Below are 24,044 nucleotides of genomic sequence, written 5' to 3' on the forward strand. Positions count from 1 at the left end.
ATCCATTATCTCTAAAAAACTTTTGCTTCTTAACATCTTGCTCCCCACCATTAGGGCTTCTCATCCCTTCCTTTCTCCCTTGCTTCTTCTTCTCCTTGTCCTCTTTAACCCCTTGTCTCTCCACCTCCCTTTTATTCTGTTTTCCCCCTTTCTGTTGTTTCCTAACATAATGTCCCTTTTTCACCTTATTCTTCTCTTTTTGGGTTGTTTTTCCAGATCTTAGAGTCCTCTTTTCCTTTTTCTCTTTCTTTCTCCCTTCTCCAACCAAAGTCATTTGTTCATCAAAGATGGCTTCTTCTTTGTCCCCTTCATCCTGTTGTTCATTCTGCTTCACATAAGTATAAACCGCCATTTCTAAAAATTGAAAAATAGTGCCAAGACCATCTTTCCCTTCTTGTTTTTCTTTTTCATATTTTTGATATACAAGTTTCAATCCATCCACAAGTGATGCCATTGTGTAGAGAAAAGGTTTTTCCAGACAACCACCCAGATGTTTTAATCAGAAATAATTCTCAAAAGTTCCAAAGTCACCAAACAATCCAAACAGGCTGTTTCTTTTAAATACCTTCTTCTTCTTCACTTTCTCTTTCTGGAGTTAAAGTTTAATCACAAAGTTCCCTTTCAAATATATTTTTTGGAAGTCTTATTGATGTTTAGTAACTCTTTAAAATTCTAGGCAATCTTCTCCTTATTTTCAAATTTTGCTCCAATTTTTTCCCCTCTCCCTTCCCACTCACAGCCAAAAGGATTTCCCTCCACTGTCACTTTAGGAAGGAGAGTGGAACAAAGAAAAAACTTTCCCTTTTAAAATATTCGCAGCTTGTAACTCTCACTAGAGACAATGCATACTTAGCAGCCTTCAAGATTCCAGGTCACTTTCTCTTGTATTGTCCCGGTTAGAAGCAACTTTCACTATTCTTCCGACTTTCTCCCTCCTGCACCTGCTTGTCCAGCTGCAGATTTCTTCATGGCGGCCATTGCTGACCGCCGTTCCTCCGCCTTGGGAAAAGGGGGTTTAGCCAGCTGGGGAGGGGGTCTGCGACACCCCCAAACCCCTTTCCGGATCCCCCCTGTCTTCAGCTGCCTCTACGGGGCAGCTTTATCCCCCAGATCCAAACGGATCGGGGGAACCTTGGCGGCGAACGCAGCAGGGATCGTGCGGTGTCGCGAATCCCTGCCGCCGCCGAAACCTTGCAAACCGGAAGTCGTGAAAGCTTCCAATTCCTATGCTTTGATCTTGATCCACATATCTATACCAGTGAGTGGGTGGAATTCATATGCAGGAGATTAGGGCTTTGGTGTTTACCTCTTCCATGTAGATTGGCCACAATGGAGGACACAGGTGAACCCATGACACAGCTGTGTTTTTGTCTGTAGAAACTTTAACTGTTAAAATAGGTAGTGGTCAGGGAGAGGTCCAGCATGGCGCATATGTGGTCTGGGTTGAGGTTGGTTCTGTCATCTCAGGTGCTGTCTTGTAGCAGTCACTTCTTCAGTAATGTTCAGCTTCTGTTGTTGGAATGCAGGCGAAGAGGGAAGTTACATCATAGGAAACCATGGCGTCATCTGGGTCCAGTTTTAGTTTCCAAACCTTGCTGACAAAGTTCTGTAAATTGTTGGTGTGCTCTAACCATCTTATTAGCTCTTCCAAAGAGGGGAGAGGGCAACCAATGATCTTCTGGGCAATGACATTAACCTTCTGGAGTACTTTCCTATCTGCCACTGTGCAGTTGGCAAACCATACAGAGGTGCAGTATGTTAAAATCATCTTTATGTAGCAGTAGAAGGTCACCATCAGTTTTTCATTCAGTTGTTTTCTGAGAAGTCTCAGGTAGTATTATCTCTGCTGGGCCCTTTTGACCAGGGCTGCAATGTGGGCACCCCAGGTCAGGTCCTCTTTTAGGGTAATACCCAGAAACTTAACACTTGCTGCACTTGGTCTCCATTGATAAGCAAGGGTTGGATGTCTGATCTGTTCTTTCTATAATCCACTATAAGCTCCTTGGTCTTATTGGTGTTGAGGACCAAGTTATTGTCTCCACACCATGAAAGCAACCAGTCCACCTCATCTTGGTAGGCAGACTTATCCCCCACCCCTGAGATAAGTCCCACCACTGTTGTATCATCTGCAATAGTATTACTAGCGTGAGTGGGAATGCAGTCATGCGCATAAAGAGTATAGAGTAAGGGATTCAACACGCAACCCTGTGGTGTACCAGTGTTAATAAGAAGGGCTGAAGAGGTATGATTACCTAATCTGACCCTCTGTGAGTGGCCAGACAGGAAATCCATAATCCAAAGGCAGATTGAATTAGAAAGCCCAAGATCCAGAAGTTTAGACACTAGTCTATGTGGCAGAATTGTGTTAAACGCAGAACTAAAATCCACAAAAAGCATCCTCACATAGCTCCCCCCCCCGCTGTTCTAGATGAATCAGAGCAGCGTGAAGAGTGATGGCTATAGCGTCCTCTGTAGATCTATTTTTTCTGTATGCATACTGCTGTTTATCAAATGTATGCGGAAGACCAGAAATGATGTGCCGGCAGATCAATTTTTCAAAGCACTTCATGATGATAGGAGTGAGTGCCACTGGTCTGTAATCACTGAGGTTATTGATAGGGAACTTCTTTGGCAGCGGAACAATGGTGGAAGCCTTCAAACAAGATGGAATAGTGGACTGGGATAAAGACCAATTGAAGATCCTGGTAAAGACTCCAGACTTTTTACATCACAATGATACATAAAGCACTTTATTTTTAAGAAACATGAAAAAACAAATGTATAAGAGAAGCAATAAAAGGGAAATCTCTTTCTCTCTTTGAATGAATTACCCAAGAATATATTATTTTCACCTCTGTCAAGGAAAGGCAAGTAGTTTCTTCACCTCATCTTAGCCGACAGCCAACAGCAAGAATATACTATAATTCACATGCTGATATTAGGCAGTACTGTATACGGATAAGAGGAAAGCATCACAAACCATGATTTAACTAATAATTTTAAATGCAGTATGTTAAACTACAGTTAATTAAGCATGCTTTGGTCCATGTTTTAATGCTGACGAGTACAGATTGAAAATTATACTTGGAAAACAATGATTGCCTATTTTAACACTTGTGTCCATTTCACTGCAAGCGTATTAACTGCTACTGTGCCTCTAAATCAAAATATTACCTTATGTTCATCTCTTTCTGTTGCATTATGGCATTTCTCAATTTTCCATTGCCGTAGAAAATCTCGAAGATATCCAAAAAGGGTGAGCACACCATAACCTACATAAGTCAGCACAGCAACCAGCATTGGTGTTTCTTCATAAGTTTCATTGAAAGAACTTTTATATAAACCTCCATTATGTGTAATATGATGAATCTGGAGGAAATAATAAAATATAAGAAAAATGTGGGAATAATCAATTTCCTTTGAGCTCCTATTCTACCTAGAGACAAATACAGTTAGTATTATGTTTTGCTTATTATACCTCAGAACCTAATATCCCATTAGCTAATAATCACATTGTAACTCTGTAAATAAATTTTAAAACAAATATTAAGTTCAAATTTGGGGCTGCATTTCATGAGATGATTTGAAAATATTTATGATCCAACTAACACCCAAATAGCAATAGCATTTAGATTTATATACTGCTTTACAGCCCTCTCTAAACGGTTTGCAGAGCCAGCATGTTGCCCCCAACAATCTAGGTCCTTATTTTACAGAAGGATGAAAGGCTGAGTCAGTCTTGAGCCTGGTGAGATCTGAACTGCCAAATCGAAGTCAGCTGGCAGTCAGCAGAAGTAGTCTGCAGTATTGCACTCTAACCACTGCGCCACTCTAGTTCCCAAAGGTACCAAACAAGGCGGCTTTTTATCATCTTTACTATTCACTCTAGTAATAGAAGTGTTTGCAATAATATTTAAATATAACAATCAGATTTTTGGAATGAAAGTAGCAGATAAGATGTTTCTTTTAACTCTTAGTTACAGATAGTATGATTGTGATTCTGTCAAGTGCTTCTTGTTCAGCCAGCCATATTAAGGAGTTAGAGCATGAGCGTCAAACTTGCAGTGTCATGTTGCCATCACGTGACGTATCATAATGTTTTCCCCCTTCACGGAACTGGGATGGGCATAGCCTGCACGTGATGCATCCGGCCTGCGGTTAATTTTCATAAATTATATCTTGTTTATTTTCACTCTCCCAAAAACTCAAAAGGAAATCTCCATTGTTTTTTGGGTTCCAATTCCAATATAAATCTTCAATATATTTAGGTATTACTGTTACCAGAATATTACTCTTGGAATCATATTAATGCAATTATCTGATATTGTAAAAGGAAAAAATAAATAAACTACTCCTTAAACAATCACTGGCAACCAAGGAACAGAACAGTTTATTTAATATTCTACTTGGTTTCAATCCATAATAATGATTCTCTGAAACATCAATCCATCAGGATTTTAAACATAAGCAAACCTTGTCGATATTTTGTTAATACTGGGAATGATGAGTAAATTGTATCCTTCTGAGACTGAAGTCAGACCAGTTTGCAAAACCAAACTGTTTTGTCAGAATTCTGGTTTTCCAATGCCTATTCACTGACATGAGTAGTGACCATCAAGTACCATATTAAAAACTAAAGTGGCAGCATCAACACCTTGAGAAGATCATGGTTAAAAGCAATAAGTATTTCCATTATACTTCTGGACAACATTCAGAGACAGCTGCCAGGTTAAATAACAGTTGTAAGGTTCTTTATGTAGCATTAAGTTCAGGAAGTGGAAAGAGATACTAATGCAAAACTGTGATTACCAAGAAAATCATTATATTTTAGCAGCCATAGGCAACCACCAAGTTATGATTGTACTTTGTGCAAGATATAAAACCTATGGTTTCTGAGATCAAAGTACTAGCATATACAGCATGGGACCCCAAAAGATGGCTTTTTCTCCCTTATAAATCTACCAGATCATCAACATTTTCTTCAGGTTCGGATTCTCCAAATGCTCCAATCTAGAAGACCATGTATTATTAACTGTGTGGCTTTCCTGTTAAATGTTAAAAATCTTTTATAGCTTTATTAGCTCAATATTATTTGAGATTTGTAGAAAATCTAGTAAATTGCTTTTATCTTTTTAAATAGCTTGCATAACATTGATTTTAAAACTGGGTAAAAAATTGAAATCTTGCACAAGCTATAGACCTGTATTATTAACAGTAGATATTAAGATATTAAGTGTTTTGTTCCCTGGGTGATTGTAAAGATTACTTGTTTTTAAAATATAACTTAAGCTTTAATTTAAAAAACAACAACAGAAAAGTAATATGCAAGAGAGAAAATAGAAGTCAGAACATAGAGAGAAACAGCAGACAGAGGTGCAGTAAAATAAAAAAAAAATATACGAACAAAAATACATAAAAATTAATGACTCCCAACTTCTTTTAAAGCAAATAAAAATAAAACTTGAGTTCTTGCATTAAAATGATAATGTAATCCCCATCTTTATCATTTACATGTCCCTACCATTCAAATCCATATTATGATTTCATTTTTTCTATTTTGTATAGAAAGTCCACAAGGTTCTTCTAATTGGTATTAAATTTAGCCAATGTCTTTTCTCTAATCAGTCATCAATTTAATCATCCCAGCCAACTCCATCAGCTTTACCAACCGCTCTTCCATTGTAGATATCACTGAATCCTTCCAACACTGGGCTTATAGAAGTCTTGCTGCTATTATCACGAGTGATAAAATACCATGCAATTTTCCCAAATGTTTGTCCACCAGTTCTAAAAGAAATGTTTCTGGTCTGAACTGTATACTGACCTTCAATTTTTTTTAAATATATGCTCTTCAGTCCAGCAATTATTAATGTTTTTACAAGTCCACCAAAAGTGATAAAAAGTCCCTTCTTGGTGTTTATGTGTTAAAAGTTCCATTATATATACCAGTGATGGTTAACCTTTTTGGTGCTGAGTGCCCAAAGTGCGCGTGCACACACCCAAATGCACGTGTGCCCACATCCCCAAAATGCAATGCAAGCACCCCCTGTGCATGCACACATCCCCACACATTCCCTGCGCATGTGCCCCCCGTGTATGCACCCCGGCCCCCGTTTTGGCTTCCAGTTTGGTGCAGGTGGCTTTTCAGACCCAAAAAGGGGTGCAGGGGGGGGGGGGCTTCTGATTTCCACAGTTACTCCCTGCATGCCCAGGCTTTCTCCTCCATTCCTGCCTTCCCCAATCTCCAGTTTCTCCCTGCACAGCCAGGCTTTCTCCTCCGTTCCTGCCTTCCCTAATCACCGCAGTTTCTCCCTGCACACCCAGCTTTCTCCTCTGTTCCTGCCATGGAGATGCACCTGCGGAGGATGGAACTTGCGGAGTTCGGGGAGGCACAGGTGGCAGGAATGCAGGAGAAAGGTAGGGCACGCTGGTGAGGAAACTGTGGAGATCAGTGAAGGCCCCGCCCCTACGCATGAGCCAAAGTGCAGCTGGCCGGCGGGAAGTGCATGCATGTGCATTGGAGCTGGGTTGTGGTGATGGCTGGCATGCCTGCAGTCATAGGCCTGCAAGCCATAGGTTTGCCATCACTGATATATACCGTCTGGTGACAAATACCATCCATACATTATTTTATAGAGATTCTTTTAGACTGTAACATAGTGTAAAATTCAACTCCTAGGTTCACATGTTTTCCCATTGCTACATTTGTATACTATACAATTGTAACATTTGTAACCCCACCTTATTGTTCATCCTGTTTCTAATCTCATTTTAACAATAAGATGTTCATTAGTACTTGATCATTAGTACAATTTCAACTCAAATCAATTTCAAATGCAGTTTTATCCTACTCAAAACCATAAATTATTTTATCCAGATTAATTCTGAGAGCAGCATGTTTGTAAAGTTAACATCCAAATATTTTACTTTTTTCTCAATCTTAAAACTTGTTCTGGTCATCAATGCTACTTGATCCTATACTTTCATATTTTTATTATCTTTAATTTTTGTTTATTAAGCCAGATAGCATACCAAATTATTTTAGTTTTCTCATTAACAACTCTATCAACAGATATTCCAATTCTAATACCACGTCATCTGAAAATGCTCTTAATTTTTGTCTCTTTTTTAAAGTCTTTACTCCATTATTCCCTTATCTTGCCTCATATCTCCATTCAAAACTTCCAAGATGGAGAACGGAGCTGGCGTCGCGACGATACGGCATGCGATCTTGGAGGTCTGAGATCGCTGCCGATATCTTTGCTCCTGGACGATCCATTTGGACCTAAACAATCCCGAAGAGATGGTGAAAGTGAAGAGCGCATCCTGCCGATCCCAGGGACACCGCAAAGTCCCTGGTAGATCCAGGAGAAGCTCTTCTTGCCAGCGGCAAAAAGGCAGCCATTAAAGCTGCTGAAGTTGGGACAGCTCCGAAACGGAAGAGAGCAGAAAGAGAAAGTGTGCCTGTTTGGTGAGAACTTTTTTTTTACTCTAAGATTTGAAAGGACACCCTAAGGCAAAGAAAGAATCTGTAAAAGTTTTGACAGAAGTGATTAAGCGGCGATTTTAAACAGGAGTGTCAAAGTAATGTTTTGATTTTTTTTTTCTCATTGCTGGATTTTTTATATACGATCTTGTATTTTGAAACTGGACTGGTTTTTTCGTTCATATTTATTTATCTTTTTTCCCTCCTTTTTGACTTTGTAATATCTAAGGGTAGAGGCTCCCTTTAATTAATTCTCTTTTTAAAAAACTATCTTTTTTTTCTTTTTATCAACTCTCATTATATTCTATTCGGAAAAGGAGGGGGGAAAGTGAGAGCAAAGAAACTTTGTAACACTGCCAACTAGAGGCTTGAAAATATTCTTTTTCCTGTGACCAGACAAAGCTGAGAAAGAAAGAACTGAGACTCTTTTTCAAGGACATTGCTATTTGATAAGATAGAGGGAAGAGCATGCGAGAGTATTATTGCAGGTGCTCTTCTGGGTTTCTATCAACAGCTGGAGTCTGGTGCCGAAATGAAGGGTGGAAAAAAGCAATAAGTTTTTGGAGAAGAGAGCTATAATAAGAGCCTTGGATAATTAAATAGAGTGCAGTGTGCCCTTTTTATTTTTCCTAAGTTGTGCTATCCCTCCTCACCAGCTTTATTGCATTTTTTTTAAATCTCCAGCTTTATAATTGTTTGGGTTTTTGGCTTTGTTGGAGCTTGCCTTTGTCTTTCTCTCTCTCTCTCTCTTTTTTTGGAAGTATAACCTCTACGTTTGCTTTTTATTTTAAAGGGAAAGCCTTAAAAGCCTTTTTTTTTCCCCCCTGGTATTTTGGTTTTTTCGTCTACTTTTTTTGGTTTATTTTTATGCATTTTTTTTTTTTTTTGCTATTTGAGATCTTTCAATTGGATTAAGGTGTTGAAGAACCTGAAGAATTCTTCCTTTTTCTTTTTTCTCTTTTTTCTCTTTTTTCTCTTTTTTTTAAAGCTCTTTATCTTATTTTTGATTGGATTAAGGTATACAAAAACTTGAAGAAATTTTGTCCTCTCTTTTTTTATCTCTTCTTTTTCCTTTTATTATTATTATTATTGGCCTTCTTTTTTTTTACTATTTTTATTTTGAACTACAATTGGTTATTTCACAATTGGATTAAAGTTCAGAAGAACCTGAAGATTTTGAATTGCCTAAAATGAGTAGGAAATTTACAGCTCCTGCAACTTCTACTTCTTCCTCTCCACCATCTGGAGGACAACGTTCAATACAGATAATGTCAAAGCAAGAAAAAGAACAAGAAAAAGTGACTCTGCAGATGATTATGCAAGGAATTCAAAATATCCAAGCAAGGTCAGAGAATATTGAAAAGAGAATAGAAAACATTGAACAAAGAACAGAGAACATTGAACAAAGAACTGAGAGCATTGAACAAAGAATAGGGAAAACCGATGAAAATGGGCGTTGGTTCTTACCTGATACGCCTCTTCTCGTGGAACTGCGTAGAGCATCCATAGGATGGGAAGTGCTCCAGTCTTGCTTCTTACAGGCTGAGCTATAATTAAGGGAACGCCCTCCTCCTCCACGTGACTCCTCCTTGCGTTCCCCCAGTTTAATGAAGCCGAGAGGACAAGAATAATCCCCTAGCTTAACTAGAAAAAACTTTTTTAACTCTGAACAATAATAACACGATCATTGGCCGAAACAGGATTCCCTACCAGACGGAGAAAGAAGGGTGGGGATGGATGCTCTACGCAGTTCCACGAGAAGAGGCGTATCAGGTAAGAACCAACGCCCATTCTCCGTAGAACTGCTGCGAGCATCCATAGGATGGGACATACCAAAGCATGATGTCCTACAGGCGGGACTCCGTCTGGGTTGGAATCTCCTCTGGCTCTCCCACCACCTGTTGAAGGACTCGCCTACCAAAGGATGCCTCTGCAGAGGCATAAGAGTCAATTCTGTAGTGCCGTATAAAGGGAGATGGGGAAGCCCAGGTGGCCGCTCTACATATGTCATGGATGGAAGCCTGGGTGGCCCAGGCGACTGAAGTAGCCGCACTCCTGGTAGAGTGAGCGGTGATACCACTAGGGACCGGCAGAGCCTGTGCCAAGTAAGCCTTAGAAATGGTAGCCCTGATCCATCGGCCTACAGTAGACGGGGAGACTTTGCAACCCAAGGTCTTTGGCTGAAATGAAAGAAAAAGTGACTCAGACTTCCTGATAAGCTGAGTTCGATGGATGTATATATGGAGAGCTCTGCGCACATCGAGGGTGTGCCACTGTCGTTCCCTCTCCCGTACAGGCTTCGGACAAAAGTTAGGGAGGACCAATTCCTGTGCCCTGTGAAATGCTGAATTAACCTTTGGCATTAATACAGGGTCAGGCCGTAAAATCACCCGATCAGGATGGAAAATGCACAGGTCCTTTCTGACGGATAGAGCTGCAATTTCAGATATCCTTCTTGCAGAAGTAATGGCCACTAAGAACACCACTTTAAAGGTGAGGAACTGAAGGGAGGTTTCCCTGAGAGGCTCAAAGGGAGGTTTAGTCAATGCCGTCAAGACCCTATTAAGATCCCAGGTCGGGTATCTGTGAACCATTGGGGGACGCAAATTGGAAGCTCCCCTGAGAAACGCCCTGATACGAGGATGGTGGGAAAGCGGCGCAGACGAGTCACCAGACACCACCGTTGAAAGAGCTGAGACCTTCGTCTCAGAGTGTTGGGAGAAAGACCCTTGTCCAGACCGTCTTGCAGGAAGGCCAGAACCTGCGCCACGGAAGGGGAGAGCGGATTGATAGAAGATAGACGGCACCATTTAGAAAAACTGTTCCAGGTTGCATTATAAATGCGAGTGGTGGAAGGACGCCTAGCCGCCATAATGGTAGCGATGACCTGAGCCGAAAAACCCTCTGCCTTTAGCTTTTCCCGCTCAACCTCCAAACGGCTAGCTGAAGCCACTGTGGATCTGGATGGAGGAGAGGGCCTTGGGACAGAGAGATTTTGTCCGGTGGAAACTTCCATGGAGGGGCCACCGACAGATCGCGGAGGTTTGCGAACCACGGTCTCCTGGGCCAATACGGTGCCACCAGGAGGATCTCCGCCTGCTCTAGAACCAATTTCCGAATTACCTTGGGGATTAACGGAAGAGGAGGAAAGGCATATAGAAGACCGGGAGGCTAAGGGCAACGCAGGGCATCGAAGTTCTCTGCTCCGTTGGTTGGGTATCGGGAGAAAACCGCGCATCTGAGCGCCAGCGGAGAAGCGAATAGATCTACCAGAGGCCGGCCGAAGATGGTCGCTGCCTCCTTGAATAGAAGAGGATGAAGACGCCATTCGCGTGGTCCAACACGGCCCTGCTGAGCCAATCCGCGTGTACATTCGAGGCTCCCAAATGTGCTCCGCCTTGATGGATAGAAGATGTGTTTCTGACCAGCGACAAAGACGCCGGCTTCCCTCATTAGGCGAAGAGAGTGAGTGCCCCTTGTCGGTTGATATGTGCCTTGGTTGTGGTGTTGTCGGTGAGGACCAACACGTGCCTTTTTGTACCTGAGGTAGGAAGGCCTTCAAGGCCAAATACACGGCATGAAGCTCCAACCAATTGATGCTGCAATGCTGTTCGGTGGCCAACCAAACGCCCTGGGCTGAAAGGGATTGTAGGTGTGCTCCCCATCCTGAAAGACTGGCATCTGTAGTGAGAGTGACTCTTGGAGGATCCTTGAACAGATGACCCTTGTTGATGGAAGGTCTTGTCCACCATAGGAGGGATGCGAGGACTCTTGGAGGGACCCGCACCCTGATGTTGGAGTTGCTCCGTCCGAACGTTGGTACGGCAGGAGGAACCACTGCAACGATCTAGAATGCAAACGTGCCCATGGAATAATGGAAATGCAGGAAACGAGTTTCCCCAGTAGCTTGGATAAATCCAGCAAGGAGACCCTACCAGACTGTCTAATGGTTCTGATGGAGGCTTGGATGCTGATGAACCTATCGTGGGAAAGGAAAACCTTTTCCCTAACCGAATCAATGATGGCTCCCAAATGGGCTATACGAGTGGACGGAAGGAGCTGACTCTTTCTCAGTTCACAAGGAAACCATGGGCCTGCAACATTGAAAGGGTGGTGGCAGTGTCACGTGTAGCCTGGGTTCGGTTGGGCGAAACAATTAAAATATCATCAAGATAACAATGAACCCGGATTGGGAAGTGCCTAAGGTGGGCCGCTAGAGCTGCTAGCACCTTAGTAAAGGTCCTTGGGGCGAAACGCCCAAAGGGAAGAGCCACATACTGAAAATGCTGATGATTATAACAAAACCTCAAGAATTTAGAGTGCGTGGGTTGAATAGGAATATGTAGGTAAGCCTCGGACAGATCTATTGAAGTCATCCAGTCTCCCTTTCTAATACTTTGCAAGATGGATTGAAGGGTGTGCATTTTAAATTTGTGTCTGATAATAAATCGATTGAGTCTTTTCAAATCCAGAATGGCCTCCAGCCTCCCGAATGCTTAGGGACTAAAAGAGGAGGGAGTAGAACCCCTCTCCTCGTCCGAGGCAGGCACGGGCTGGATAGCCCTAATGTCAGTTAAATGCTGGATAGCTGAGGACATAAGTGCCCGCTTAGCCGGGTCTCTGGATAGGGGAGAAACCATAAAATGATCTGGAGGAGGGGAATGGAATTGAAGGGAGAGGCCAAATCGAACAGTGTCTCTGACCCAAGCATCCGAAGTGGATGCTACCCATTGGGCAGCAAAATGCCTGAGTCGACCGCCAATGGGAAAGGAGCCGGAAGGGCTATCTGGGCCTTCGGGACGCCCTGCCTCCTGAACCTCTGAAGGGCCTCCTGTAATTTCCCCCCCTCCTGCCCTTGTCACTTGAGTCGCCCCTATCCTGGTAGGTTGGGCGAAAGGACTGCGAGGCCTGATACCTAGGGGTGAAGGAATGCTGAAAGGAGGGGCGAAAGGAGTCCCTCCGAAAGGACTGGGACCCTCTGGCATCTGATCGACGTAAAATGGATGGGAGAAACTTCCTCTTATTGCGTGTTTCCATGAGCAATGGGTCTAGAGCGGGGCCGAATAGCTTACCCCCCGAAATGGGCGCTGAGGCTAATTTTGACTTGTTCTTCACATCGGCGTGCCATTGCCGGAGCCAGAGTAGCCGACGAGCAGCTACGTGAGAGGATATGGCTCGTGCCAAAAACTTCACGGAGTGAAAAGTGGCGTCAGCTGCAAATTCCGCCGCGGCTGTGAGCTTGGCGATGTCCTGCTGGGCTCTTGTGTTAGAAGCAGGGACATGCTGCTTGAGTTGCTTAAGCCACCTTATAGACGAGCGGATAAAAAAGGAGGCCGCTGTGGCCGATCTTATGGCCCAGGGCGTCTGATTGCGCGCCGCCAAGCGCCAGCTCTGCCCGCTTGTCCTCCGGTTTAAGTGCCTCTAGCGAGTCAGTGGGATTGGAAGAAGAAGAGGCCAATCTGATGATAGGATCGTCAACCTCCGGAGTAGCCAGCATTGCTGAGAATTCCGGGTCGAGATTGAACAATCTCTTGTCCTGATTAGAGGGAGCGGGGGAAGGACCTGCCGACGCCAGCTATCTAGCAACTAGATCGGAGAATATCGGCGGGGTGGGAATCACTTCAGTTTCAACGATGGGATGACTGAAAATGGCGTCTTCCTGACCCCCCGGGGTAGTCGGAGGTGGCTCAGAGACGGATTGAGGAAGAAGACCTGATACGTTCTTAGCTTTAAACAACAAGGATTTAAATAGCTGAGGGTTGAACAGACCTACTATAGTCGGCTGGTCTGGGGAAATGCCCTCGTCCTCCGACATTTCCCCCTCCATGGGGTCCACGTCAAATAAGGGCTCAGAATACTGAAGTGACCCCCTATCGGAACCTTCCTCATCCCCAAAGGACTGAAAGTCCCTTCCTCCTCCACCAGGGCCTCCTCACCCTCCAGGCATGGAGTGTCCAATTGGAGAGGTACCTGTCCTGCGGTGATGCCGATCCAGTGATGGGTCTGGTGGGCACGGATGCAAGTCCTGGTGCCATTCCTTGAGTCTCCGGCCTTGACAGTTGCTGCATGCCTTCAGCAATCCCTTGACGGATGGCGAGCTGCATCCACTCCTTGATACTGTCAGGGATAATAGAAGAGGCCGGGTCTTCGCTCCGAGAGGCCCGCTGCAGTGGGCGTGAAGGTTGCTTCAGGAACACGAGGGGATCAAGACTTCGGGTGGAACTACACCTGGAGGGGGAAGACTGCCCGGTGGGGGGCTGAGTAGCAAGGGAGGGAGGGGCAAGAGCTACAGAAGGCGAGTCCTTGGAGCGTTTGCTGAATTCCTTCTCCAGAGCCTTATGACGTCGCAATGCGTCCCTTTGGGAGGCACTGGAGGAATCCTTGTCCCTTGTGCGCAGGTAGTGGGTTTTGGATTTGGCCTTTAAGGAAGGCCCACTAGGATTGCGCTCTGCCATGCTACCCAAAAATTAAGAGGCGGTTGGTGCGCCTAGGAGATCGGCCTATCACCTAGACCGGTTTTCCTGAGTTGGGTCACGTCCCCCTTTTGGAAGGAAAAAAAGGGGAATTTTCCTTAAATAACTTTCTGCTAAAATAGTGAACAAAAAAGGAAACTCTTAAGAAAAGGTAGGAGAAAATTGTCCTAGTTTAACTTCTAAACGGTTAATTTTTTTATTAAGAAATTTTTTTGTATTTATTATTATTATTATTTTTATTTATTTTTTATATATATATATATGAAAAAGGAAAAAAGGGGGGGGAGCCCCGGTGAGAGAATAAGAAAGGAAGCCTAGTAACAAACTAACTAACTATAAACCTGTATAGGATAAGCCAAATGCAACGCTGAGGCCTGTTGGAAGGTAAAGGGTAGTATAATCCTCCTCTATATAGAAGGAGAATGCTTGCGCAAGCAGAAAAAAGGGCAAAAATACAGTAGGTAAGGAAGGCCTCCCACGGCAGCCTCCCAGCGAACTTGGAAGGTTCCTGCCTGGGTCTCTGAGCAAGTTGCGGGCAAACAGTAAAACCAACAGTAAAGAGAAATTATAAGAGAGTAACTGGGCACGGAGCCTCGGTAATCTCATTAAATTCAGAGTCCACGCGGCCTATTATTCACGCTAAGGACCATTCACCACCACGCAACTTTTGTAATTTTCCAAAATGGCGCCGACCATGAGGCGAGCCTAAAATGGCTGCCCACAATGGCACCGATAGCCCAGAGACACACCAGCCCTTTGTACAAAAAAACGGAACGCCTAAAGGCAAAAGAGCTGGGAGAGGAAACAGAGCTTCCTCCGATAGCGTTAGCAGGGGGAAGACGCAACGATCGGAAAGATAAGAAGGGGAGAAAAAGCGGACGGCTCCAAGGAGCGCAGTTTGGTGCAGGCAGAGGGAAAAGGGGAGGGGGGGGCAAGGCTCCAACTCCCCCAAAGGCTCCCTCCGGTGCGAGAAAACTCGCAAGATACAATTTAGACCACACTGGAAATGCAAGGAACAAGGATTATTTAGAAAAGCCGCAAACCTGATACCATCAATAATAGGAACCTGAAACGGCCAAGGAGAACAGAATTAGCTGCCTGTCTCGTCAAAGGCTGAGCTAAACTGGGGGAACGCAAGGAGGAGTCACGTGGAGGAGGAGGGCGTTCCCTTAATTATAGCTCAGCCTGTAAGAAGCAAGACTGGAGCACTTCCCATCCTATGGATGCTCGTAGCAGTTCTACGGAGAAAGTGGAGAACATCCAACAAATGATGTTGAAGTATGACGAGAGATTCCAAAAAATTGAAGAAGATAAACAAAGAGACAAGAAGATTGGAGATATCTATCAGCAAATATTATTCTAAATATTTTATATTCATATTCAGTAATGATTATAAGTCTACAATTTTAGTTAGGTTTAAGTCTTGTCCCTCTATGGGTATTAATGCAATGCTGGCTTCTTTCCATGATTCTGGCATCCACTCTTATATTGTATATCATTCAATATATTCTGAAGGAGTTACGAATGGTCATTTTCAAAACATCAATAGTTCCTGAGAGTCCATGTGCACCTGGTACCCTTTCTGGTTTTATCTTTTTATAACTTCTAAAATTTCCATTATTGTCACACTCCAGGATAATTCATAATCTGTGTTTGTATACAGTATCTGCAAGCCATGGTAAATTTTGCTTTTTAAAGTAACATTCTATTTTTTCAGGAAATGCCTTGCCTTTGATACAGATTATAGTATAGATGTAAAGTTTATTGTATAACATAATTAATCATTAAATTGTATCTCCCTCTTGCAGCTTCAAGATTCCAACATGACAATAGTAATAATAATAGCTTCAAGATCACCCCGTTTTTCTTTTTCATTTCTTAATTTGCAAGCCAACCATTTCTCTGATTTGTTGACAAATTCCAAGTTCTTTTCTTCAACACAGTTTAGTCTTCATGTCTCTTAGTGTCAACATGGATAATTGTTATTGTTAGGAATAACCATAGTTACCTAACGTTGTTTGGGTAAATAATATATAAACCATGATAGAAAAGTTTAAATGTGTTTTTCACTTTAAACTCTAAATGATATAATTTGGGTGCGGTTGAGAAACTGCCATAAGAGGGAGCTAGAGAACCTGGATTGCTACTGGATTGATAGTTGATTGTTCTGCGTGTTCCCTGTTGCTGACGTCGAAGGAGGAAAGAGTTTTGAATGCTGCATATCTAATCTACTATGAGAAGATATTTACTGGACTGATTTATGGATTGACATTGTAAGTTAACTGACTTTTTCTTCAACACTGAATTTTGCAATTGAACAATCTCCGGACTGAACTGACTGAACACTAGTGAATGATATTTGGACTGTTTGACCCTGCTAAACTCTTAATGGAATAAACTATTCAACTAAGACAGTGTATCCGTTTTTACTGAGTGTGTAAACTAAAAAACGCTTTCTCTCATATTCGCCTGAATGCCTGACTGCTGTGCACATTCTGCTAGGGTATATCCCTAACAGTTATTATAAGCATTTTGTTGGATATGAAATATCTATCTGTGCAGAGATTAGTTTTGTATATAATTAATCTTTCCTGGTATGGATTTATCATTTTTGAGTGAAACAAAGAAAGAACAAGAAGAAAGCAAAAAACCAAAAACATGAAAAATACATAAACTTTATATGAGAGAATGAAAATATGGTTTAAAATTTTTTTTTTAAAAGACAAAACAAAAAATGATGAAGAAAAATATTGCAAGAAAAAGCAGTCTAGTAGCCACTTTCTCTTTCATTCCCTGACTTTTTTTTTTCCAGCCACCAATTGCTACTTAAATATTTTTATAGTATACTTTGGACACCTGTAATTACAGAAAATATAAATAGTAGATATATATAGTAGCTTCGGCTTCAACTGTAGAAGTTTGGTGCTCTCAGAGTATGGTTGTTTGCAGATATTTCATTGCCCAACTAAGTAACATCAGTGGTAATGAATTTGGGATTAGCTTGCCTTGCTAATGTTGGTGGGGGTATGTTTTCTCCTTGAAAGTTCTTTGAGTAGAGTATTGTTTTCTGCTTGATTGTCCAATTTACTCATCTGGGTGTTGATTACTGTACATAATGTCTTTTCACCTTTTTGTTTCAGTTCTTAACTTTTTTATTGTCTCTTTTGAATGATGATACAATGCTATGAGTACTGAGAGTGGTGATTCCATGGGTGTGTTCCTCTGATTTATTTGTCATAGCAGAAACTGTGATGCAATATCTAGAAACGATAGCATTCCATAACTACAACTAAAAGTAGGGATCTGGTACACAGATACTTTTGTCATAAAAAAAGAACACCTAGAGAAGACACCTCAAACAATCAATAATAAGGAAAACAAGAAAAAAAATAGCACATTATCCTTCTTGGATATCCTCGTAAGCAAAGGAGATAACAGATTAGAAATCCAAATTTGAAGTTGCAATAGCCCTGAAAAAATGACTGTTTTTCACACTACATCTGTTACAGCATCTCCAATGGTCATATGATCAAAATTTAGCCACTTTGGCATCTGGCATATAATTATGATGGTTTCAGTACCCAGGGTTAGGTGATCAACTTTGGTCACTGTCTGAAAAGCAAAGTCAGTGGGGAAGCCAGATTCATTTAACAACTGTGCTACTAATGTAACAACTGCAGTAATTCAACTTAAAAATTGTGGCAAAAAAGATCACAAAATGGCGCAAAACTCGCTTAACAGCTGTCTTGCTTAGGAACAGAAATTTTAGGCTCAATTGTAGTCATAAATCGAGGATTACCTATACTAAAAAGAACTCACACTAACACAGAACATAGAATAACAGAGTTGGAAGGGACCTTGGAGATCTTCTAGTCCAAGATGTCCTGCTCAAGGAGACCCTATACCATTTCCGACAAGAAGCTGTCCAGTCTCTTCTTAAAAGCCTTCAGTGATGGAGCACCCACAATCTCTGAAGGCATTGGTTAACTATTCTCACCATTAGGGAATTTCTCCTTAGTTTTAGGTTGCTTCTCTCCTTGTTTACTTTCCATCCACTGTCTTATCTTGCCTTCCCTTCTGGTGCTCTGAAAAATAGTCTGGCCCCTCTTCTTTGTGATAGCTCTTCAAATATTAAAACATTGCTATCATTCCCTTCTTTTCAGTAGACAAGGCATACCCAATTCCTGCAACTGTTCTTCATATGGTTCAGTCTTCACAGTCCCTTCATCATCTAAGTGCTCATCTCTGCACTCTTTCCAGAATCTCAACATCTTTTTTATATTGTGGTGACCAAAACTAGATGAAGTATTCCAAGCGTGGTCTTGCTAAGGCTTTGTAAAGCAGTACTAATACTTCACATAATCTTGATTCTATCCCTCTATTAATACAGTCTAGAATTGCATTGGCTTTTTGGCTGCCGCCAGATATTACTAACTCATATTTAAATGATTGTTCACCAGGACTCTAATATCCCTCTTAGTTACTGCTATTGAGCCAGGCTTCACCTAATCTGTAACTGTACAATTGGTTTTTCTTGCCTAAGAGTAAAACCTTTTCTCTATATTGGATTTCATTTTGTTAGATAGCAGCCAGTGTTCAAGTCTGTTGAGATCCATTTGGAACCTGAGTCCGTCTTCTGGGGTATTGGCTACTCCTGACAAGCATAGTGTCGTCTTCAAATTTGATGACTTTCATTTCTATTCCCTTGTCTAGGTCATTTATAAAGATATTGAAGAGTACTGGGCCTAAAACAGAATCCTCAGTACTCCACTGCTCACTTCCCTCCATGTGGATGTAGTTTTGTTAAGGACTATACATTGAGTACGGTTTGTCAGCATTATAAATTCATCTGATGGTGATGCTGTCTATCCCATATTTTTGTAGGTTACCATGAATTAGCTTGTTGTCTAGTGCATAGCTGTCTGGAGAATTCTGGGAGTTGAAGTCCACAAGTCATAAAGTTGCCAAGTTTGGGGACCCCTGGTCTATAGTGTCTGAATCTGTTCCCCTCCCCCACTTTCTTGAAGATAGGAATTACATCAGCTCTTTTTCAGTCCTCAGGTACTTCCCCAGTGCTCCAAAAACTTCGAAAGACATGGTACAATGGTTCCAAGATCAACTATCAGTTCCTTCAGAGCTCTGGGATGTAATCCATTAGGACCCAGTGATTTGAATTTGTCTAGAGTCAACAGGTATTCTCTTACCTTTTACTTGCTTATTTTAATTTACATTTCTAGTATATCTTCTATGGATTTGTTTTTGGTAAGTTAGCTTGTATTTTATTTCTGACATTTGTTCCAAGTGTTACTTTATTCTGAGCCTTGGCTTTCTTGACTTCATCTTTGAGCTATTTGTTGGTATTCTTGTGGGAATAACTCTGACTCCAGTATTGAGTAATCATTAATCTAAGACCTTATACATACATGTCTGCCTAAAGGTCACCTAGATAAAACAAGGAAATTAAAAGTAAACACCAGAAACAATCAAGCAGCTCAGACAATTGTAAATAATTCCGTGTATTATGTTTAATTATTGTAATCCACAATGTGAATGCTTACTATGTGTAAAATTCTCAATAAAAAGGGAGCACTAGAAATTGCTCTAGACTCCCATCCCGAGTTCACTCGCTTGTGTCTCATCCTTTCCATGGGAGTCCACCACAATTCTGTCTTAGATATGGGTCTCTCTTTCCATTTTTTGTACTTATTTCTTTTCTCTTTTAGTTTGTCAGTAGTTCTTTGTGCAACCATGGTGGTTTCTTCTGGGATTTCTTGTTTTTATTTTTCAATTATATTGAGTTGGACTAGACTTTTATAATAATATTTTTCAGATTTTCCCAAGTTTTTTTAGGTGATTTCTCCTTTAAGATTTTCATCCATGGGCTCCTTCCCAAGCTCTGAATTTGTTAAAATCAGCTCTTTTAAAATTTAATACATTGGTTTGATTATACTCTATTGCTTATGTCTGTGTTATATTGAAATCTATTATGACATGATTATTCTCCCCCAAAATTCCTGCAAAGTTGCCAGCTACTTTGGTTAGGAACCTGTTCAATCTCCCACTCCTAGCTGTAATTTGTGCAGAACATATTAAAATTTACATATGAATTTATATATATTATAAAACAATTTAAAAGGTATGAAATGAACATGCTAATTGCCAACACCCATGAATTCTATGGATATTAATTGCAATTCCATTTAATTAGAGGGGTAATAGTAATGTTTCTAAATTAATGTTATTAAAATGAATGTTACTCTTAACTTATTTAAATTTTAAGAAGCATTCCCAACTTATTTCTAAATAAGATTATTTTATTCAGATAAACAGTATATTGAGGAATGTTCTATAGGAAGAATAGACCATCAAGACTTTCATTAACTAAGTTGAAATTATTTTTTGATGAAAGTTTCATTTATTTGACTTTAAAAAATCACTAGGCATTTACCACCTACATTTATGTGGAATGAGAATTTTATTGAATATTAATTTGTATAGGATTTATTATAAGAATATTTACTTCTATTAGGATCTTGGCAGATTTGGATGAATGAATGGCTTTTTCATTTTTTGACTTGAGAGTAATTACAAGTATTTGGGACATACAATGGATACAATGCTAAGTGCCATGAATATTTAACTTCATGGAAAAAAAGCTTATTGTTGTGGTTTTCTTTGGCATGACATGATTTATACAGCCACCCAGAGTCATGATTGGAAGATGGATGGTTGTATTAATTGATAAATAATAAATACAAAAATTGATTTGATTTCAGCAGGATATAGATATAATAAAAAGACAAGGATATAGATTGAAGTCCTTTGGAAGTCGGTAGATTTTCTTTGTGGATGTATTTAAACATAAGATGGGTGGTCATCTATTTGGGTATTGGGAAAGAAGTTAAACAAATGCTCTCCAAGGTCCCTTCCAACATTTTTCTTCTATTATTTGTGACAACCAGAACTGTATATATCACACATATATTCCCATGACAGAATATCCAAGTATCCATAAACATTGTCTGGTGTGGTAATATATTGTAAAATCTGCTAAATATCATTTTTAATACCAGAAAAATACTCTTAAAATTGGTATGCTATACACATTTCTTGAATCTAGGCCTGATATGTGATTTTTGAGATTCTCAACATATTCTTTTAGATATTCCGTTTGTCTTTTATAACCTTGGTTTGTCAAAAATGGTCAATTCCACAATTTTGGAATATAATTCAAAATTAATATAAAATATTTACCCATACATTTATTTTATATTAGTACAAGATGTGGAGAGACTTGGCCCATAGAACCACCAAAATGGATATATCATTACCATCATCATTATTTTATATCTAATTGTAGAGTTGTAATTGCAGGAATGTCATTGTCTTGATGGCAAACCTCAGGTAATGAAGGTTCCAAAACAAATACAACTCAGGCAAACAAAATCACTAATGCAAAGAAGGATTAGAGAGAGGAAGTAAACGTATGTTAGACTTTAACTAGAGATAATTAGTTGTGTTAATTACTATGCTAAACAGTAACGAAAGCTGAGCAGAAACTAAAGTTAACCAATGTTAGAGGATTACTAAAAATGTGTATAAATGTAAGACTAGACTCCAATAAAGTTCATCATGATTCAGTTGATCATGATCAAACACCTCGACTGCCTCGTCATTACAACAAGTGGCACATGAACAGGGACCCTCTTACTTCGTCTGGCAAGGATTTGGTGCACCTTCAACCCTTTGCGGTTTCTCAACCTTTTGGTTTCTGTAAGTATGGGGTCTTCGCTTTCTGAGGAACAAAGGAAGCATGTAGATGAATTAGGCTATTTGTTGAAAAAAAATAATACTGAGGTACCAGACAAAAATCTCTTAAGGCTGGTTCAGGAGATTGCAACTCAGTGCTTATGGTATCCAGAAGAGGGGTCTTTAAAATTAACTGATTGGGAACGTATAGGGGAAACATTGCATTCTGAACCTAGAGCAAAAATAGAAGTTTTGCAGGTGTGGCATTTATGTAGGCATGCAATTGAAAAATTTGGTCACAATGAACTTTCTCTTTTAACACCTCTATCTTCACGTTATACTAATGTTGTCATTTATCCTCCTTCTTCACCTGAATATATGTCTTCAATTCTCTTAGCTGTTGCAGATACAGGGCAAAAGCCTCCTAACTCTATTGTTCAGTCTTCTTTTCAGAAAATGGTTGAGAAAAAGGATTCCTCTGTCTCAGGAACAGAACTTGCAGAATTACTGTCTGTTTGTCCAGTACAATATCATCCTGGTCAGGGGCCACAGCTTGGACTGCAAGTAGCAGAATGGGAGGGTCTGCCTTATCAGATCTTAGGAGAGTTAAAAAAGGAAGTTACAGACTATGGGATTAGTGGAAATTTTACAAGAGGACTTGTAGAAGGAATAAAAAATGGTTATACAATGATCCCTGAAGATTGGAAGCAAATATTACCTGACTGCTCCAGCAGTCTCTCTCACTCCCCCCCAGCCACAGCTGGTAGCGTTGGGATTGATTTAATCATTCAAGAGGAAATTGAATTTAAATTTCCTTTAGAAGTTAAAATAGTTCCATCTCAATTTAAAGGACCTCTTCCTTCAGGATTAGTTGGCTTAATTTTGCCTCGTTCTTCTGCACACAAAAAGGGCTGTTTTGTTGTGCCTGGTGTAATAGATTCAGATTACACTGGTATCCTCATGATTCAGATTTGGGTGAATCTTCCTCAAGTTCTTCCTTGTAATTCTTCTGTTGTTCAATTGTTTCTGCTTCTATATGAAATTCCATATCCTGGTATAGGTAATCATGTGGATGCAGGATTTGGATCAACTTCTTTATCTGTAGGTTTACTTCATCAGCTGAACTCCTCTCGTCCTTTGTTAACACTCTTCCTAAATAAACAACCATTTCAAGGGTTATTGGATACTGGAGCCGATGTTACTGTCATCTCTTTACATTGGCCAGTACAGTGGCAAAAAACAACAGTTTCTTCATTGTGGGGAATAGGAGGTTCTACAGCTGCTTGGCAGAGTGTTCAAGAAATTAATGTTACAACATCTGCTGGTAAGTCTTTTTCCTACAACCATACATTCTAGATATTCATACTAATATTTGGGTCTGTGATATCCTTTCTCTTCTTAATGCTCATTTGATTCTTGATGATGGTTCTTCCTCTTAAATGGCTCTGTTCTATGCTGGTTTAGGTGGAACAATGACCATTATCAAGGGGAAAAATTTGCTGCTTTACAACAATTGGTTCAAGAACAATTGGCTGCTGGTCATATAGAACTTTCTAATAGTCTTTGGAATACTACTGTTTTTGTTATAAAAAAGAAAAATGGGAAATGGCATTTCCTTCATGATTTAACAGAAGTTTTAAATAATAGCATGCCCACAAAACGATATCATTGGTGCATGTTGCCTCAGGGAATGCTTAATTCCCCTATACTTTGTCAATATTTCGTGGATAATGCTCTTCAACCCTTTAGGAATAAATTTCCTTCCTATTTAGTCTATCGTTATATGGATGATATATTGATAGCAGCCCCAGATTTTGATGAATCTAAATTGTTAAAAGAGTTAATGGATATTGTGGCACAACAGGGATTGTATATAGCCTCAGACAAAATTCAAAAGGTAGAACCTTATACCTACTTAGGACATAGAATGTTGCATAATTGCTCCATTCCAATTCTTCCTGAATTACAAGTACAGAAATCATATACTTTAGTACAATGGCAAAAATTACTTGGCATTATTAATTGGGCATGCCCATTCTTCTACATTACAACTGGTGATATGTTGCCCTTATTTCAGTCTTTGAAGGGAGCACAATCACCAGGAGATCTAGTTGTATTAACTGATCTTCAAAGAACATGCCTTCAAGAAATATTGAATAAGTTTAAGCATCGATATGTGGACAGGATAACATCCTTAACAATAGTACTTTGTTTAGCTATTCTTCCTACTGCACCCTTACCCACAGGATGTCTTTATTCTAATGCCTCTCCACAAGCAGTCAACATTCATGAATGGATTAATTTGTCAGCTACTCCACCTAGAAACATTTATCCTT

At 40.5% G+C, this 24,044-nt stretch overlaps 1 protein-coding gene across 1 annotated transcript in view; it reads right to left on the bottom strand.

The window, feature by feature from the left end:
* The window catches only part of SPTLC2 (serine palmitoyltransferase long chain base subunit 2), a 66,989-nt gene that overhangs the window by 37,105 nt on the left and 5,840 nt on the right, over positions 1-24,044 (bottom strand). Inside the window, exon 2 of the mRNA XM_026664355.2 lies at positions 3,175-3,369. Within this exon, the coding sequence (XP_026520140.1) occupies positions 3,175-3,369 (195 nt within the window). The remainder of the gene's footprint in view (positions 1-3,174; positions 3,370-24,044) is intronic.

Source organism: Notechis scutatus, chromosome 1, assembly GCF_049901735.1.
Source record: "Notechis scutatus isolate UNSWTSFEM ecotype Mainland chromosome 1, rNotScu1.2, whole genome shotgun sequence".
In the NCBI taxonomy this organism is placed as follows: Eukaryota; Metazoa; Chordata; class Lepidosauria; order Squamata; family Elapidae; genus Notechis; species Notechis scutatus.